This window comes from Phascolarctos cinereus, unplaced genomic scaffold (genome assembly GCF_003287225.1).
Source record: "Phascolarctos cinereus isolate Bilbo 61053 unplaced genomic scaffold, phaCin_HiC Scaffold_4;HRSCAF=312, whole genome shotgun sequence".
Taxonomy (NCBI): domain Eukaryota; kingdom Metazoa; phylum Chordata; class Mammalia; order Diprotodontia; family Phascolarctidae; genus Phascolarctos; species Phascolarctos cinereus.
This window is the reverse complement of record NW_027555847.1, coordinates 16,043,570-16,061,393: the sequence shown is the minus strand read 5'-3', so window position 1 is coordinate 16,061,393 and position 17,824 is coordinate 16,043,570. Positions and strand designations below refer to the sequence as shown.

At 47.7% G+C, this 17,824-nt stretch overlaps 1 protein-coding gene across 12 annotated transcripts in view; it reads left to right on the top strand.

Annotated features, from left to right (window-relative positions):
* Nucleotides 1–17,824, top strand: part of LRRFIP2 (LRR binding FLII interacting protein 2) — a 98,437-nt gene that overhangs the window by 65,436 nt on the left and 15,177 nt on the right. For 4 of the 12 annotated variants that reach the window (XM_078152083.1, XM_020979535.1, XM_078152082.1 and 1 more), the window contains 6 exons: nucleotides 780–869; nucleotides 3,946–3,990; nucleotides 4,337–4,453; nucleotides 5,945–6,016; nucleotides 16,005–16,175; nucleotides 17,640–17,732. In XM_078152083.1, coding sequence (XP_078008209.1) covers nucleotides 780–869; nucleotides 3,946–3,990; nucleotides 4,337–4,453; nucleotides 5,945–6,016; nucleotides 16,005–16,175; nucleotides 17,640–17,732 — 588 coding nt within the window. The remainder of the gene's footprint in view (nucleotides 1–779; nucleotides 870–3,945; nucleotides 3,991–4,336; nucleotides 4,454–5,944; nucleotides 6,017–16,004; nucleotides 16,176–17,639; nucleotides 17,733–17,824) is intronic. The other 8 variants (XM_078152088.1, XM_078152090.1, XM_078152092.1 and 5 more) reach the window with 3 other exon arrangements.

Here is a 17,824-nt window from a genome sequence, read left to right as displayed (position 1 = left end):
GCATGAAAAGTTACTAGTAAAAAAAAAAGGGGGGGGGATGTGCATCCTTCTGGCCTTTGTGCTGCTATAGAATTGAGCTTATAAAGAAAGCAGAAGGAAAACCCAGGTGGGGACTTTGGGGAATGCGTGCCTGACAGCAGCTTCAGCACCTGGCTCATAATTCAGTGCTGACATCCTCCATGGGCTTCTCAGTGGAGACAGAAATGAGACACAAAGATGCCAACTTGGCGGAGAACGTGTTTTAGGGAATGCAGATCTCCATTGTACAGGTCTTGTTTACCCATCCAGTCTCCCCGAGGGAGTCTTTTCCCATAGAAAGGAATGGGGTCTTTTTATTGGTTCACATCTTAATTTCTACAGGGTGACTTTCCTGGTCCCCTCAGCTGCTTGGCCCTTTCCCTCTGAGATCACCTCCCACTTTTTCCAGATCCGTGTTTTATGTGTATCTGTTTACCATTAGAATGTGAACTCCCTGAGGACAGGGGCTGGTTTTAACTTTTTTATATTGCCCAGGGCTTAGCATATTGCTTGTAAGCGTCTCTTGATGAAGTGGTTGGTACTAGAAGGCTAAGGTGGCCAAAGCTGGCAGACACTTTGGGGGTGAGTTGTTAGGGTGTGTGTGTCTCCGCTTGTTGGACTCAGTGGAACGTAATCAGCGGCAACTTTTGGGCTTTGATTGTGCTTCTTTTTTTACCTTCCCTGCAAGTGTTCTGTTCTGCCCCAGTCCTCCCTCCTGTCTTCACCAGTCAGGAACTGAGCTGATTTTTCTGGTATCGAAGGTGTCTGCTGCCGATTACTTTAGTCGTTCAGGTCGGAGGGGAAGTGTTGTCTCTGATGTGGACGATGTCGTCATCCCGGATTTGAGCAGCGTGAGTGCATCGCGTGGGCCGGGCATGTGGGTGTGGCAGGGCCTCCTACTCGCCTGCAGTGGACATTTCCAAACTAACTAAGTGAAGTTTGCCTCCTTAGAGGATTTGTTTTTCAAATCAGAAACACAGCTGTCTTGAAATAAGCTTAGCAGGTAGAGAGCCATAGTCTGCACATCTGGTGGGTTCTCATCCCCACCCTTCACTTGCTGGTTCTGGGAATGTGTGACTTGTAACCATCCTTGTGCCTGAATCTGACTTCACTAAGCCCACTTGCATTTTGTAGAACTTGTGTTTGTTTTACTAAAACAGTTTGTGTGAAATGCAAAGTCTGATTGCCAAGGCCTTTCTACTCTTTGACTTGCTTAGCCCCAGAATTTCATCCATGTTGAGCCCAGCAGAGCTTTCCCAGTTCGCAGGAATGCCAGATCAGTGAGGAAGAGTCTGAGTCAAAGAGGAATCCCAAGCAGAGCTAGGCCAGTGATCCTCATGGCCTTATCAGGTCCTAGAGAGCCCGCTGGCCTTGGAGTTCAAGTCCACCCTGGCTGTGTGGCCTCTGAGCAAGCCGCCTACCTTCTCCATGCCCCCAGGCAACAGTTGCATAGCATATACCTGCAAATCGTTTGGCAAAGTTTGTCTCATTTTTTATCTTGACCACCTCCATGGGAGACAGGTGCGGTTTTTAATCCCATTTTACAGATGAGGAAACCGAGGCAGACAGATTAAGTGACTTGCTCAGGATCCCACAGCTAGAAAGCGTCTGAGGCTAGATCTGAGCTCAGATCTTCTTGCCTCCAATTCCACTGCTCTATCCACTGCATCCCCTCCCCACATCAGAGGCAGAGATTTTTCTGTTAGCTGGCTTAATTCCTGTCGCTTCTTAGCTGACTGCCCACTCTCAGAGTAGTGCACAGTTCCTACACTGTTTTCCTGTGTTCCTGCAAGTTACTGCAATAGTTCAGGTATCTCTCTGGTGGGGACTGGAGTGCAGAATTAAGTTACTGATGTTGGGACCCAGTAAAGCACAGTGTAGCCACCCAGAATGTGGACGATGCAGCTCTCGAGGGTTGATTTCCTCCTGTGTGCTCCACCCGGTCAAGTCTTGGCATTGGCAGGACTCAGACTGTGGCCAGGGGCAGTCCAGTTTTCTGGTGCCTCAGGCTTCTAGTCAAGAGCCTGTTTGTCATGGTCCTCCCGGAGATGCGCAGCAAGATGACCTCCACAGGCATCCTAGCTCTGCTGTCCCGGAGGCTCCTGGTGCCGTGTCTCCTGCCCTTCTGTTACCTTGTATTGACTCTGTATACACTTGTATGTATATAGTTGTGTGCCCTCTACCCAAGTGTAAGCTCCTTGAGGTCAAGGGCGGTTTCCTTTTTGTCTTTGTGTTTTCAAAGACTGCCCAGGGACTGAGTGTGAGATAGGTGCTCAGTAAATGCTTACCTCCCTGGAGCCACAGAGCCTCCTCTGTGGTCCTGACCGTCCTGGGGCAGCTGGCAGAGAGCCCCGGCTGCCTGATGGGATCCAAGGATGAGAGCAGCTTCTGCTGGCTTAGCTTTTCTTGACAGAAAGGCCATAGGCATGGCAGCTCCGGGGCCCCTGGTGGGAACCACGTCACTGCAGCCCCAGTAACTGGACTGCGGCATGGCTGATGGGGGCGTTTCTGCTGCCTTTCCTCCCACTGCTGCCGCAGGCTCTGCTGAGTGTCCGGTGGCCAGAGCCAGCGTCAGGGAGAAGGCAGCAGAAACGCTCCGGTGACGTCCCGGCGAGGCCACCTCAGAGGTGGAAGGGCTCCGAGTCCCCAGGTCAGCCGATGCTCAGCTCACTGTCGCTGACGTAAGTGGGTTCAGGGGCTGCTCTGGGTGGTTTCTCTTTTGTGGGACTTAGGCTAGGGAAGGAGTTTGTGTTGATTGGGAAAAAATGTTTTAAACTTCTGAGTGCAGAGAACAAAAAGTTGAAAAGTGTTCCTTTGAAAGAGAGTTTAGTGAAAGGCAAGGGCTCCTTGTCATGGAAAACCATTTATCCAGTCCTAAAACCATGGGTGGTCCTGTGGCCAGCTCTGGACAGAGAGCTCCAGAGGCCAGGTTACCAAAGTGTCCGGAGGGAAGTGCAGCACCGCCATTGACCTCCAGAACGTAATGGGTGACACATGGACATTTGGAGAATCAAAGTGAAGCCAAATGAATGTTTTTAAGGCCTTTCTAATAATTAGAGACACCCATATTGCAGCAAAGTCGAAGGGCTTAGAGGCTGAGATGGCATTAGGATTGCTGAGGTCAGTTGGAAGTCATTCCCATGGAGACAAAATGAGTGTGGTAAATAGAGAAATGGACATATTTCATTATACAGATTGGAGGGATTTTCCTTGGAGCCAATATCTTGGTATGTAAAACATTTTAACCCATTTTTGTCTCTCTTTTTCCTCCTCCTTCAGTACTGAAGTGTTGAAAGCTCAGGTCTGGGGAGAATCCAGGTGATGGTTGTTTCTTCTGTGCATGGGGGGCTGGCCATCCCTCCTCTTCCTCCTGGGCTGGCCCATCAGTCCCCTGGTACCAGTTTGGCTGTGTTTGTTTGGTTAAGTCTCTCTGTGACCCCTGCACGAGGCTCTGGCTACTCAGGGCTTCTTCCTTCCCATTCGCCTTTGGTCGGTGGTGCCAGCATGCCTGCTCTTTACGGTGTCATCTAGTATTTGTTCAGGAAGAATGTTTTCCCACTTCAGATTAAAGTCAGATTTCTCAGAGTTGGCATCACTAACGCTAGTTTTCTGTCTTAGTACTGTATAGAGTTAACAAATCCATGTGGCCTTCGGACTGAGCTGTGGCTCGTCACTCTTGTTTTCTTTCACGACTTTGTTGGTTCTCAGGAAGCTCAGGATGCCAAGAATTCATTTTCTTCTTTCACTTAATTGGATTCACTTAAATGGAGTTTGATTCATTTATCTTGCAGGGTTTTGAAACTTCATCTTAGGTTTATGTGTTTGTTTTAGAAGAAAGTGGGGAGCACTGCAGATGAGATGTAACTTCATTTAAAATCAACATGATGTGAATCTTACCTGATTTTTACCTTCATTTTTCTTTTCCAGTTGGATGAAAAGTGTGACAAGCAGTATGCTGAAACTTATACCAGGGTGAGTGTATTAACTGACTTGAAGAAGTTCTTAAAATGAATCAAATGTGTTTCCCCCTGCCCTGACTCACCCATAATTCCTCACTGTTACCCCTCCTGTGGTACCTCTGCCTTCGTCGGTTCTCTGCCGAAGAGTTCCTTTCAAACCTGAATCATGAGAAGGTCTTTTTTAAAAGCAGTCCACAGTATGATCATGACAAATATTAGCCCACGACCACTCTTCCTACCCTGGTACAGACACCATGGTGGCTTCCTGGGGACCTTCTGTCCTCCTCCCACGCCCCTCCGTAGCCCCCCAAGCCATCCAGCAAGAACAGAGGTGTGACCGCTCATGTGCTCTTCCCTAGCCTTCTTCTCGAAATTCTGCCTCGGCAGCAACACCCCTGAGTGGGAGCGCCTCCCGTCGAGGGAGCGGAGACACGGGCAGCTTCGTGGACCCTGACGCTTCCTTAAGTGAATTACGGGTAAGGGCATGAGCAGAACCTGTGTGCTTTCTTTAAAGAGCTCTGGCCTTTCTGGCAGATAGTTTTAGGGCCTACTAAGAAATCAGTAGAGATGTTCTCATTCTGGAGCTACAGTCCCGCTCAGGCACTTCAGAGCAGTGAAAAGCGCCTCTCTCCTGCTGTTCTCCTGGGCCGGGGGGCGCTTACTGAGCCTTCTGACCCTCCAGCCTGGCCCGCCATTTCCCAGAGGCCCAGAGCAGCCTAGCAGATGTTACCATTGTTTCCTCCAAAATAAGGACCTTCAGTTACCGACAGTATCTGAGGGACAGGAACCCAGCTCAATGTGTTGAGTCCCTAAACCTGGATCCTGGGCCATCTGGGGAAGCCTAGGGATCCCTTCTCAAAATTGTAGTTTTAGATGAATAAAATAAAATACGTAGGATTTCAAAGGAACTGATTATATTGAAATACAGTTATCAAAATATATTTTTTTAAGTTCATAGATTCCGCCTTAAGCATCCCCGAACTAAGCTATCCTTCAGTCACATCACCCCGTGATTTCCATGGTCACTGGGCGCAAGAATAGGAGTGAAGGGGGTGACAGTCTTTGTCTCGTGACCCTCCTGGGATGGCGTCAGGGCAGCCGCCAGGAGGGAAGAGAAGCAGAAACCATCAGCCCACTGATGCTCAGGTTGGCCCCCGTGGTCATCCTGGATGAGCTTCTGCCTCCACGAAGGACCAGCCATCCTCAGCTTTGGCCCGACAAGTCAGGACTCCAGCACTACCTCCCTCGCCCTCAGTGACCAGGCATCACGGAGAAGTCTGCTGGCTTGGCTCTGCGTGCTCATTGTTTTAGAATGGACCTCAATCAGTGTTAAAATGGCAGTTTGAGCCGCTCTTGGCCTGCTGCTTCTACAAGTCCTAAGGGGAGGAGTTGTGCTGCAGACAGGGAGTTTTTAAAGGAAGTAATCTTACTACAGTAGTTTGGCAGCCAGACGCAGGGGGAGTCAGTGTGTCTCGAGTGGTCATTCGGTTGGTTGTGGGCTCCTCGGGCCTCATGGGCCCCATGAGAACGAAGCTGTGGCATCTGCTCTGAAGCCACCGAGGCCGCAAGGGTGGGCTCGGCACCTGCCCGTGAGTGAGGCATGGCTTAGCTGTGCCACCTTGGGAGAGCACCTCTTAGGGCCCAGCAGGGGAGGGACGAGTCACTGGCTCTCAAGTTGTGGGGAAAAGTATGGAACAAGGGATGCAATTTCCAGCATTTTCAGCCCCAGCTTAGCGGTGAAGAGGGTCACGAGGACTGACTCAGAGGCCTTTGACCTGCTCGCCCTCCTGCTTGCCCTCCAGCCCTTTCTGGTCATCTTGAGTAAGAGTTGTGCCTGGCTTGCTTTCATTTGTCTGATATCAGTCTGAAATGGGCAAAGCTTAATTCTCATTTCCTTTGGAAATTGTTGAGCTGTAAATCATTTTTCTGCATGATTCTCTGCAACAGTTTCTTCTCATGTCCCGCAGGATATCTATGATCTTAAGGACCAGATACAAGATGTAGAAGGGAGATACATGCAGGGCCTTAAGGAGCTCAAGGTACCGGGGTTCCAGCCTTCACCCCGAGCATGCTTTCTGTACAAAGCCCCGGTGTCCACGGAGGCTTCTGCCCTCACTGCACAGAGCTTTACTAACAGTGTTTGTCTCAGAAGCATGTGCTTAACCCGCCCCCTCCCTCCCTTCCCTGAAGGGTCACCCTGGGGTCAGAGGTGACATCGTTGTCCTCAGGTCTTAGGCCGCTGACCCTGCTGGAGCCCTGGGCTGTCACTTACTTCACCTGTGCCTAGCAATGTGGTGCTTTCATTGAGACTCAGTCTTTGAAGAAAGAACTATGATAGTAACGGGCAGGGGGCTCCCTCTGCGTTGATGGAGTCAGGACAGGGTGGGAACAGCACTCTTACAGGGTAAATACAAAAACAGACTTCATATAATCCTAGCTGCTATTAGTAGTGTTCATATTCTAGTAGCGCTAGTACTAGACAAGACGGCAGAGAGAACTCCGAACCCCGCAGATAGGGAAACTGAGGCTCAGAGGGGGTAAATGATTTGTCCGAGGTCAGACATCTTTTAAGCACCTGCCGTGTGCCAGGCACTATGCTAAGCTCTGGGGATGAGAAGAAAGACAAAAGCCTGTCCCTGCCCTCCAGGAGCGCCCAGTCTAACGGGGGAGGCACCATCCAAACAGCTCTGTACAAACCAGCTCTGTGCAGGGTCAATTCACCAGCCATAAGGGGAATGGGAAACACTTCCTCTAGAAGGTGGGATTTTATCTGGGACTTGAAGGAGGGAGAACGTCCCAGACAGGAGACCAGCAGTGAGAATGCCCCAGATGAGGAAATTCAGTGGATTGTGCCTGTGGGACCCCCAGGCTTGGGGTGTCATGTGAATGAAGGTCCAGCAAAGGTGGCTGAGAAAGAACAGTCAGAGAGGGCTGGGTCACAAAAACCCAGGGCAAAGAGAGTGTCGAGGAGGAGGAGAAGGAGACCAGTAGTGTCAGAGGCTGCAGAGAGGTCAAAAAGCAGAAAGTTAAGAAGGGAGTGAGAGGATGGAAGTGGACGCCCCTGTTGTAGGCTGTCTTTTCAGGACATTCTGCCCAAAAGGGCAGAGGGGTGTGGGCCGATATCTAGTGGGGTTGGATGGGTCAAGAGAGCATATTTTTGAGGATGGGCCTGTTTATACGGAGTAAGTGAGTGGGAATGTTAGAGGAGGCAGTCTGCTGGAGAGGACAGGGTGGCATGGGATCACTTGTGCCTGGAGAGAGAGTGGCCTTGGTCAGGAGAAGGGCCCACTCTTGGTGGGAGAGTGGAGTGAGGGAGAAGAGACTGGCAGAAGGCACTGGGGTGATGAGAGAGGAGGAGGAGGGGAAAAGAGGGACTTAACACAGGTGGCAAGGAGCAGGTCTTCTGACTAGAAATCTAGTGCTTTTTTCACTCTATGTATTGTCTAAGTTAGCCTTTCGTCCATTTATCAGGAATTGAAATTAAATATTTTAGCAAATGGGAAAGCTCATTTGGAAAATAATGTTCTGTAGGAGGCCATTAAAGTATTCATTCCTAGAAGATTTGGCAGTTAATAGAATTTCCAGGCTGGATGAATCGAAAGCCAGAATTAAGGTTGCTGGGAGAAATATCAACACTCTGAGATGTGCGGCTGATACCACAGTGATGGCAGAAAGTAAAGAGGAATTAATTAGGCTCTTGATGAGGGTGAAAGAGGAGAAGGCAGAAGCTGACCTGAAGCTTAATGTAGAAGTCTTGGCAATGGGTCCTGTCACTTACTAGCCAATAGAGGGAGAAGAAATGGAGGCAGTGTCAGATTTTCTATTCTTGGGCTCACAGGTCACTGCAGACAGCAGCTGCAGCTGTGGAAGTTAGAGGCACTTGCCCCTTGGAAGGAAAGCCAGGGCAAATCTCGACGGCAGAGCAAGAAGCAGAGCCGTCACCTCGCTGACAAAGGTGCATAGCCAAATTTAGGTCTTTTCCAGTAGCGGTGTGCGGCCGAGAGTTGGACTGGAAGGAAAACTGAGTGGCGCAGAGTTGGCGATTTCAAGTTGTGGTGCTGGAGAAGACTTTGAAGAGTCTCGTAAACAGCAAGGAGACTTGAAGAAATTCGTTCAGGCTGTTCACTGGAAGACCAAGTACCGAAGCTGGAGCTTAGATCCTTGGGCCATATAATGAGAAGACAAGCCTCATTGGAAAAGGCCCTGATGTTGGGGAAGATTGAAGACAGAGGATGAGATGGATAGAGAGGGTGTCATGGAAGCAACGGACATGAATTGGGTAGACTTTGAGAAATAGTGGAGGAGAAAAGGGCCTGATGTGCTGTGGTCCATGGTGTCACAGGGGATTGCAACTCATCCTTCATAGAATAAAAGTGCCATGGGACTCACCAGGCACTGTCCTTGGGAGGCAGTCTTTTTCTTGTTGTTTTTTCACTTAGCCCTTGTGAGCTGCATCGACATTGTTTCTTACCGGTCACGTTAGCCTAGAAAGGTGCAGGCATTCGTCACTGTTCTAAATGGGAGTGTTGGAGTTGGGCCTGTGGAGATGAGCTGTGTAACCAAGAGGGGGCCCAAGGCCGTGGCCCCTGTCTTAGTGAAGCTTGAAGGAGCTGAGCTATCCACAAATGCCCAGCATGGAAAAGGACACTGTTGTGGACACATGTCCACCAGGGGTGGATGGGAGGAGAAGACCTAGGCAGAAAGATCATGGCAAAGGAATGAATGAGGGCAGGGCAGAAGCCGCAGTCACACGGCACTGTGTCAGTTTGTGTTGGCAATGTTTCCTAGGCTGCGATAGGGGATCTGCTCTGTTAAACCCCTGTCTCCTGTACCATCATGCTTAGAATATCAGCTATTAGAAGAACAACCCAGAGAGGCCCAACATGTGACATACTTGTGTTCTTTGGTCATAGTATTCACAGTAGAGGAGGGGAGGATGGGTAGTCAGGCTAAGATCTAGCAAGCTAAAGCCCACGTTCAGAGAGATGTTGTTGCACTTTTGAGTTTTAAAGTTCCTGTCAAAGTGCTGCCCCCCACAACATAATTTCATAACGGAGGAGTTTCTTTTTTTAAATCTTCTCATTGTCTCATTATTTCTATTATGATGCTTGGCCGCATAAAGTTTAAAGAGGATTCCTGGGACCCAACATTGGCCCTGAATTTATTTATAGACAAAGTTTTCTTCTCAGTCAAATGATAAATCCATTTGAGCACCCCTGTCTAAAAAGGTCATAAAGATTATCTTATAAATTCCTTGGTTGTTTTGATTTGGGTGCGTGTTGGCCATAGACCAGTGTAGCTGGCAGACCTAGCAGAGCTCTGGTTGGCATATGAGCACATGACTGCCATTTCCGTAACAGTGGTGGCCTTCCCCGAGTGCCTTTGCTTTGAGCATCTTAATATTTTCTCTTACTGTTTATAAAAAGCATTTCTTGTTTGCTGAATTTAGTGTCCGAAGAGCTCCTATTCTGAGCTGCACCTCTGCATATCTGGAGACAGTGTTGCTTGTCTGTCTGTCCTCATGTATTATCGTGATGTCCTCACTCAGCCATTCTCTTGCCTGTGAAACGTTGGAGTTTACCTCAACTCCGTGATGCTGGAGGCTTCTTCTAGTTTTGAAGTGCTGTGACCCCCTGCAGGGGAGGAGGAGGAGGAGGAGGAGGAGGAGAATGTGTAAGCATCCTTCTTAAGTATAGTAGCAGAAAAAGAGAAATGACTGATTGGCAGTTAGGTTTTCCCTGTAAGAGGAAGACGTGCACTCAGGATTTGGTAAGCATTTAATGTTTGCCAAACTTAGCAGCAAAGAATTGTGTTATAACAGATGAGAGCTGTTAAGCCTCCTTTAAATCTGGATTTAGTCAGAAATGACAGAAGTAGTTAACTTGCCCCCTTCTCTGCTCCATCCCCACATCATGGGACGTTAGTCTCAAGGCCCTGCTTTACCCCTCTATGCCCGAAGGTTGGGCTGAGTCAGGGTCAGCGGGAGGGGAGCCATCCATCCTCCCCTCCTGCCTTGGGTAATGCCAGAATCCTGGGACTCTGGCTTTCTTTCTGTCTCCTCTGCTACAGTGGTGCAGAGTTTCTGGCCTTGTCCTGCAGGGCTCTGTAGATGTGGAACAGTCCCCTCTTACCTGTACCCCAGGTTTGTCATGCCCCCACTGAACATTTGGGGCAGCTTCATGCCTGTGGAGATTTGGTTTCTGTGCCTTCTTAACCATTTCCCATCATTTCCTAAAGTCTGCTCAGATGTGTCTGTGGCCTTGTCAGATCAGGCTCCCCTTCACCAGTTCAGGTCACAGCCTTTGATACCCACCCATCCCACAAGCCTCTCCTCCATGTCCTCCCGAGGGTTTGCTCCACCAGAGAAGCCCACAGCTCTCCATCCCCCTCATCATCCTTACCTGTTGCCACATGATCAGACCTTCTCTTCCTGTCATACTGTTACTCAGTGACATCCTTTGTTTCTCTTCTTCTCCAGAGTTCTTTGTGGTTTGGGTATAGGCTACAGCCTGCCTTTCCCCACCATGTACCTCTCTGTTGCCATCAGGTCAGGTCAGACACTGTGCCCAGCCCTGGGCACATCAAGTCAAAACCAGCTCCATTCTCATGGGAGAGATGACGTCCAACCCAGCTGTACACGTCCTAGCAGTGTCGATGGGGGGCAGTGTTAGCGGGAAGGCAGTAGCATGGAAGGGGACTCGGAGAGGCTTCTTGTGGAAGGCAGAATCCTAGTGAGGCTTGAAACCAGGAGACAGATGGAAGAAGGGAGAGCATTTCAGACATCAGGGGCAGCCAGTGAGAGGACAGGGAATTGGGAGGAAGTGTCCTGTGTCCCTGGGTTGTAGAGTACATTCAAGGCCTGGAGACCAGGAAGAGGCCAGTTTCTGAATGGCTTTCAAGCCCACCAGGATTTTCATGGACTTTGAAGACGACCGAGAATGCATAAACAGCTATTAGCCCATAGGCTCACTCCCCCATTTATATAAAGTCATCATCGGCCTTGTCTGTACCCACACCGAAGGGATAGAACAGCAGATGTAACCCTGTTCAGTGGGCTAATAAACACCAGGCAGGACATATTTGTGTGCTCACCAGAGGTCTTTGCCACTGTGATGGAGGGAATCCATAGGGAGAGGGAGGACTCCCTTTGAATGGCGATGTTCTCCAGAAGGTCTTACTTGTGGATGGCGTTGTTGATTGCCAACACTCAGGGGCTGGCTTGTCTGTCTACATAGGAAAGACCCATAGATGAAACCTACCTGCTGCCCAGATTTCTGCATAGGTCTGAATGGATACCTCATAAACGTGTGTCCTGAACAAGTGGGACATATGTGCAGTGATCTGGAAGTGGTGGAGTGCCTTTACTGACCCCTGAACTTCCCAGAACAGCAAAAGTCATCCCAGTCTGACACATGTGTCCTACTTAATAGTATTTTATTTTTTCCAATTACACGTAAAGATAGTTTTCAACATTCTCTTTTGTATGATTTTGAGTTCAAATTTTTTCTCTCTCCTTCACCTCCCCAAGATGGCAAGCGGTCTGATATAGGTTCTACACGTACTACAATCATTTTAAACACATTTGCACGTTAGTCATGTTGACACGTGTGTCCAGAGATCACATGGCTCTCCCTTTGACTAACGCTAGACTCTATCATCATCATGGCCTTCCTAGTTGTGACTGCTCCTTTCCTCTCATTCTCTTCTTCCTCTCCTTCCTGACTATGACTCTTACCCCCAGGTTTGTCATTGTCTTTCTCTCTTTACCAGCTCCACCTTACTGATCTCCAGGTGCGATAGCTTTATTAATTCTAAGTTGATGGTTCCCGTATTAATGTCTCCAGGCATTAGCTTTTTCTAGCTTTCCAGTCCGATGCTCTCGGCTGCTTGCTGGACATTTAATAAGAACTACCACAGAAACACTGAAGCACTCTAAAGTTTGCCGAGGGTCAAACGTACACTCTCATTTGAGCCTGACAACAACCCCACGAGAGGAGGTGGTGTGAATGATCTTTCCATTGCCACACAGCTAGTCAGTATCAGAGGCAGGGTTCAAGCACATGTCTGCTGGACTCGTAAGTGCAGTGCTCCATCCACTCTGCCAGGCTCTGGGGGGTATGCGTGTGTGAGAGAGTGTGAGAGAGAGAGAGAGAGAGAGAGAGAGAGAGAGTGTGTGTGTGTATGTGTGTGTGTGTGCGCGCGCGCACGTGCTACTGTGGTGACGTTTCTCTAGTTGTGCTTGACCCAGCAACATCTGGAAATGAGCAGAATGAATGTTAAAAGCAAACTCCTCATTACTTTCCCAAACCCAAACTGGTTCTCCCTCCTGACTTGAGTTTCCTGTGACGGTGCTGCCCTTTTCCTCATACTGCCCAGACTCACAGTTCCATCCCTTCATTCCCCTCCCTCCATTCAGTTCTTCCTCCAGATCTTTCTGTTTTTCCTTCAGCCTCTGTCATCTTTGCCTCTTCCTTGCTAGTTCTTCTGACACCAGCCTGGTCTCAGCCCTTGTGACGTCAGCCTTGCCTGCCTGCCTCTCATGTCTCTGCCAGCATGTGGACAAAGCGCTGTACACGGTGCGCCATGTACCGCTGTACGCGGATACACTGGTAGACCTGACTGTTGAGTCACATGTGGTCCTTGGCAAGACCTTCTTGGTGGCGGCTTCTGTACCCCAGGGACTTAGTTAGCAGAGAGGAGAGGATGGTTGGAAGCCTGAGTTTACCTTCAAAGTCAAGTCCCCAGAGGAGTACTGAGCAAGCAAAGGGAGCAGGAAGCACATGGATGGAAGAATTAGAAGGACGCACTTGTGAGGCGCATAAGGGAACACCAGGTGGGGATGGCTCAGAGCTGAGCTGCAGATGCATTAATTAAAAGTTGCCAGTAACTGGGCCATTCTGTAAATTTGAAACAATCAGAACTGGCCAGAAATGTCTGTATCCCTATGACATCATAAGTAAGAAAGAAAGAAAAATCAGTTCTCCAGCTGTCATTTTATTTTTGAAATGTATTTCATTTTTTCTCAATTATATGTTAAAACAATTTTTAAACATTTTTTGAAAAAAGTTTTGAGTTTCCTCCCTCCTTCTCTTTCTTCTCCTCTTGCTGAGATGGTAAGCAATCCACTCTAGTTTCCACATATGCAATCATGTAAAACACTTTCTTATAAGTCAAGAGGACTGGGAAAAGAAAGAAAGAGAAAAATAGCATGCTTCAGTCTGTATTCTTTCTCTAGAGGGGGATCGGATGCTTCACCATTTGTCCTTTGGGATTGTCTTGGGTCATTAGTCATTCAGAGTCCTTCGTTGTATAGTATTGCTGTTACTCTGCACAACATTCTCCTGGTTTTATTCATTTCCCTTTGCATCAGTTCATTTAAGTCTTTCCAGATTTTTCTGAAATAATCCTGCTTGTCATTTCTCATAGCACAGTAATATTCCATCACCAAGTGGAAAAGGCGAATTGTAACTCTCTAATCATATACCACACAGTCATATACCACAGCTTGCTCAGCCATTCCCCAGTTGATGGACATCCTCTTGATTTTCAGTTCTTGGCCACCACAAAAGGAGCTGCTGTGAATATTTTTATACAAATAGATCCTTTCCCCTTTTCTTTGATCTCTTTGGGATATAGACCTAGCCGTTATATTCCAGCTACCATTTTAAAGAGAGATTGGAACAGACTTCTTTACATCATTATGAAATAGCCTTCTCTTTATTATTAGAGTTATTATGACGCATTAGTTTATATCACAGCACTCCACTCTCTCCTCTGTATGGCAGGAGCACAGTGGCCCCGTAGGGTGTGAGATCATGGACCTAGAAGGGTACCAAGAGGGCAGGAAACCTCCTCCCTCCCTCATCTTATAGGTTTTGGTGAGACTGTGTTATGATGAGCTGTTGTTTCTTATACTTCTGATAAACAGTATCCCTTTGGATGTGTCAAGGAATGGACACCACTATGGTTGTACTTGCCATGGACTCACATTTTTAGGTATTGATTTTTAATGTGCTTGCTAACCCAGCCTTCTCATATGTTTTATTCCCAGCTCTAATAGCTGGTCCCTGAGCATGATCTGAAGGCTTTTTACCCTTAAAGTTGGCTATGGCAGATTTTGATTTTTCTGCTGTTGATGGCAGCATAATTCTCAGCTATATTATCAGTTATCTTTATTTAGTCCTTAGCTTTAGTAGGAAAAATGCTCCCAAGTAAAAATTTTACCTAAAACAGGATAATATAACTTTTGATACAGAGAGATTTAAATGTAAAGTTTTCATTATTTTAAAGGAAGCCATATTTTTACTCGTATTGCTTATTTATTTAGAAACTTCTAACTGACAATTAGAAATAGTTATTAGCAGATAAGTTCATACAATTTAGAGAGACTAACATAACAGAAAATTCTTTTGTTTCCTTTTTAAATTATTTATTTGTTTGTTGTTCGTTTTCGGCATTTACTTTTATAAGATTTTGAGTTCTAAATTTTCCCCCCTTCCTCCTCCTCCCCAAGATGGCATGCAGTCTGATATAGGCTATGCATGTACAATCATATTAAACATATTTCCACATTAGTCATGTTGTGAAAGAAGAATCAGAACAAAAGGGATAAACCATGAGAAAGAAGAAAAGGAAAAAGAGAGAGAGAATAGTATCCTTCGGTCTGCATTCAGACTCCGTAGTTCCTTCTCTGGATGTGGATAGCATTTTCCATCATTGAGTCTTTTGGAATTGTCTTAGATCCTTGCATTGCTGAGAAGAGCTAAGTCTATCAAAGTTGGTCATGTCTCAGTGTTGCTGTTACTATGTACAACGTTCTCCTGGTTCTGCTCACTTCACTCAGCATCAATTCCTATAAATCTTTCCAGGTTTTTCTGAAGTCCTCCTGCTCATTGTTTCTCATGGGACAATTCCATCACATTCATATACCACAGCTTGTTCAGCCATTCCCCAATTGATGGGCATCCCCTCAGTTTCCAATTCTTGGCCACCACAAAAAGAGCTGCTCTAAATATTTTTGTACATGTGGGTCCTTTTCCCTTTTTTATGCTGTCTTTGGGATGCAGCCCTAGAAGTGCTGTTGCTGGGTCAAAGGGTATGCATGTTTTTGTAGCCCTTTGGGCATAGTTCCAAATTGTTCTCCACAATGGTTGAATCATTTCACAACTCCACCAACAATGTATTAGTGTTCCAATTTTCCCACATCCTCTCCAACATTTATCATCTTCCTGTTTTGTCATGTTGGCCAGTCTGATAGGTGTGATGTGGTACCTCAGAGTTGTTTTAATTTGCACTTTTCTAATCAATAGTGATTTAGAGCATTTTTTCATGACTATAGACGGCTTTAATTTCCTCATCCAAAAACCGCCCGTACTAGAAAATTCTTTTTTAAAATTAATTTATTTTGATTTATCAATAATCACTTCCATAAGCTTTTGAGTTTTAAATTTTTCTCCCCCTTCCTTCCCACCTCCCTCCCCAAGACGGTGCGCAATCCATACCAGAAAATTCTTCAGAAAATATTAAGGATACAGGTCAAATTCCAAGAGAGTTAGGAATTTGCCATGATGAGAGAGTCCTGCCTGCTTGTTACCGAAACTTCTGAAGTTAATAAACTCTACTGGCAGTGTGAGTGCACTTCATTCTACAAATCGTGCATACTGATGTCCACGTTGCTTCTTAGGAGATCAGAATCTGCCCTGTAGTTAGAGGAGGATGGCCTCATCTTTGGCCATCATAGGTCCCCCCTAGACAGTTACCAGCTTGTTGAGGGCTACTTTTCTATCTGTAAAACCTCGGGAATGACTTCAGGTTTCATGGAAGTGTGTGTGTGTGTGTGTGTGTGTGTGTGTGTGTGTGTGTGCATGTTACTAAATGAGTGAGCCCCTAAAATGTCAGTCTTCTGTAAGAACGTTGGTGTTGTATGAATCTTTGTGGTGTTTCCTGTCACCCCAGTCCGGAGTCCGTGGCGGCCACGGGAGCCTGCCCTGCCCGGCCCTGAGGTCCATCCTTTTGCCTTCCCCTTAGGACTCTCTGGCGGCTGTGGAGGAGAAATACAAGAAAGCCATGGTTTCTAATGCCCAGCTTGACAACGAGAAGAACAATTTGATCTACCAGGTGGATACGCTGAAGGATGTGCTGGAGGGACAGGAAGAGCAGATGGCAGAGTTCTACCGTGAGAATGAGGAGAAATCCAAGGTAAGACCCTGCTCTGCAGCCTCCCGAGCTTTGCCTTGCTCCCTTTTTAGTCCAAGGTCACTGATCTGATCATTGGAAGCCTCGGAGGCGTCATTTGGTCATTGGTCCTGGTTTTTCAGTGACTGGGAGTGTTCCACAGCGTTCTAAGTGTCCTGGCCTGATGAATTCAGCTTTTTCTACAAACTCTGTTGGTAGTTTGATAACAGAGCCAAGCGGCATCCCACTTGGTTAGAGGAGACTGTTATCTGAGATGAATGAGGGGCTGGAGGTTGGCAAGAGGTTTGGATTTCTGAGTTTGTAACCTATGAATAGAATGATTAAAAAGTACAGAAGAGAAGTAATCCACCATGTGTGGACCTAACATTGCTAGAAGTCCACTGCCTGCTTTCATTTAAGTGTTAAAGAAGCAGGGTGTCTGTCCCCTGAGCGTGTTAAAGTCCTCTCGAAAAGAATTGAAGGGGCCTGTCATGAGACACATGGAAGAGTTTGTCCCCCATCCCCTCTTTGTGGCCAGTGTGGCTCCCTCAGTCCCCCATGTTTATAGTACTAGCATTCACAGGTCCTGCATGCTTTGAGCACAATGCCCCAGGAGCATGGCAGGGTAAGTGGTGTGGTCCTTATTTTACAGAGCCTTAAGGGGAGGGAGAGGACTTGCCCAGATTTCCTGGCCTGGGAATGACAGTCTCTCTGACCCCAGGCTGTGGCTCCTCCTGCCGGGCTGGACAGTGCTGCTGCCCAGTAGCACAGTTAAGGATGGTGAATTGTCCTGGGCCGTTAGAAGAGGGAAAAGTTGGTGTTTTGGAAAAAACACACGAGAAAGTCGTGTAGTATCCTGTTGGGAGGCCTGTTCTCGAATATGAATCCTGTACTGCCCAGTGACATTGGAGCTTTACAGATGAGCTGTGCTCCTGGCCCCCTTGCCTCGGTAGAATTGTTCACTGCCTCATTTTGACTTTTAAAGTGAAAAGAATACTTGCACATTGTCCTGTTAGCACATGTTTTAAGTCCTATACCAAAGTGAGTATCTGCTTTTTATTTAACCCCATTTTCCAAAGCTGATTTGGAAGTCCTGACTTTGCCTCGAGACCGTTGCCATCCCCCAAGAAGCAGTGACCTGGGCAGGGGACATTTTCTCTGCATTCATAGCCCTTTCAAACACCGTCATTTGGAGCTTTCTTGTCCCCGGGGGGTGGTCTTGCCCGATTTGTCAGCACATTCACATCCAGGGCCTTGGGCGTGCGTGCACACACAGCAGCAGCAGCAAGTGTGAGGGGAAGGAACTCAGTGCGCCGCTCCCCCTCCAAGCTGTCTTTTTGCCCAGGTTGATTTCAGTGGGGCGTCCTTATTCCTCGGCCTGCTTTGAGGGTTAAAGTTTCATAACCATTGTGAGGGCTGAGAGTGGGGGTAGCCCAGGTCCGTGGTCTTCTCTGGTGGGTGAGTGGGATGGTGTCTGTGTGCCCACAGGAGCTGGAACGGCAGAAACACCTGTGCGCCGTGCTGCAGCACAAGATGGAGATGCTGAAGGAGGGGCTGCGGCAGCGGGACGAGCTTATTGAGGTAGGGGCGGGGATGGGGGGTGGGGTGGGGCTGGACTCCCGGCATGGCCCAGAAGGGACCAGAGAAGGTCCTCGTCCATTCTCAGTTAGCGT